This window comes from Perkinsus marinus, assembly GCF_000006405.1.
Source record: "Perkinsus marinus ATCC 50983 genomic scaffold scf_1104296933626, whole genome shotgun sequence".
Taxonomy (NCBI): Eukaryota; Perkinsozoa; order Perkinsida; family Perkinsidae; genus Perkinsus; species Perkinsus marinus.
This window is the reverse complement of record NW_003215096.1, coordinates 1-1,526: the sequence shown is the minus strand read 5'-3', so window position 1 is coordinate 1,526 and position 1,526 is coordinate 1. Positions and strand designations below refer to the sequence as shown.

Genomic DNA, 1,526 nt, shown 5'->3' with positions numbered 1-1,526 from the left:
GAGTATCTTGCAATCACTCGAGATGCCTCATCTTGTGTCAGTAGGCCGAACCAGATAATCGTTCGGTCACACATGATTTTCAACCACAATTACAATCACTTTTGCGCGACGAAAAAGCTCCCGGAAATAGATGAGATATCTATCGCATCTTCCGCTGTATTAGCCCACGGCCCTGCTCTAGGGTTTCCTCAGCTAGATGTGCGAATGCATCACTTCAAAGTTGCAGTTTCAACGACTATAGACCAAACTAGTAACACAACCACATCTCACACCCAAAGGAGATACAAACTACCCAATGGTACTCTGGACACAGTAAACTGGAGTAATGGTCGGTGATCAAATCAGGCGAACTTCACGACTCAGGACATGCCATATTCTAACCCAGTGAGCTCCTCAACGATCCACTCATCAAAGGTGACTTGGCGTTTCCGGGGTTGTTCCAGGACGGCAAAGGAGCGGCTGAAAAGGAGAAAATTGCTATCGGTCATCTCGTGATCGACTCTTACTCGATGGTTGAGACCGCCGAAAGACACCGTCGTTCTGAATGCTCAACAGGTGTGACCGTAGCTCGGTGACAGCCAGTCGCATCTGAATCACCAACAGTAGCATGCAACCGCGGAAATCATAAAGCGATATTATATTGCTAGTATAATACACCCGTGAACAACACAGGGCAGTATAATACACCCGTGAACATAACGGGACAGTATAATACACCCGTGAACATAACGGGACAGTATAATACACCAGTGAACAACACAGGGCCGTATAATACACTCGTGAACATAACAGGACAGTATAATACACCCGTGAACAACACAGGGCAGTATAATACACCCGTGAACATAACAGGACAGTATAATACACCCGTGAACAACACAGGACAGTATAATACACCCATGAACAACAGATGACAGTATAATACACCCATGAACATAACAGGACAGAATAATGGAGTTTCACAGGCCGTGATATGAAAAAACACTAGTGAGAAACATATTCCACGACTACTGCATAACGCGAATATCGCGTTTTCACCGAGTTTTACGCCACTTCACGTAAAACGGGTGAAACTCCAATACACCCATGAACAACAAAGAACAGCATAATACACCCATGAAGACCACGAAGTAGTAGCAACGTCATACTTACCCCCGACGATCGGCATTTGACAGCACGCAGACGAGTGACGACTCGAGAGAGGCTCTGATTGACCATATCCGGCCTCTGGGCAGCCCCAGCCCTGCAGAGCTCCTCAACCGCATTAGCGTCCAATCTGACAGCAACTCCCCAGCGCTACACTCAATGCTCACAGACCTACCCGATCACCCTAACGACCGACTCTAGACTGCCGAGATCCTCTGATGCCGTGAAAGTAGTGCTCGCCCAGACTAGATAGTCGACCAATCGTAACATCTGCATTAACGCTAAGTTCAGACGATCGCACTTTTCTTGTGGCCACGTGCGGGAGGGGGAATCTGACAAAACACTCTAACTATTCGCAGTGTGGGAAAATATGCACAAAG

General features: G+C 47.2%; 1 protein-coding gene across 1 annotated transcript; it reads right to left on the bottom strand.

Moving 5' to 3' along the window:
• Positions 1-376: 376 nt before the first annotated feature.
• On the bottom strand, positions 377-1,422 carry Pmar_PMAR008845 (hypothetical protein; the record flags this gene model as incomplete). Its single annotated transcript, XM_002785173.1, has 4 exons — positions 377-459; positions 507-588; positions 1,153-1,276; positions 1,322-1,422. 4 exons carry the CDS (start codon positions 1,420-1,422, stop codon positions 377-379), a joined length of 390 nt encoding a protein of 129 aa, XP_002785219.1.
• Between the last annotated feature and the right edge of the window lie 104 nt (positions 1,423-1,526).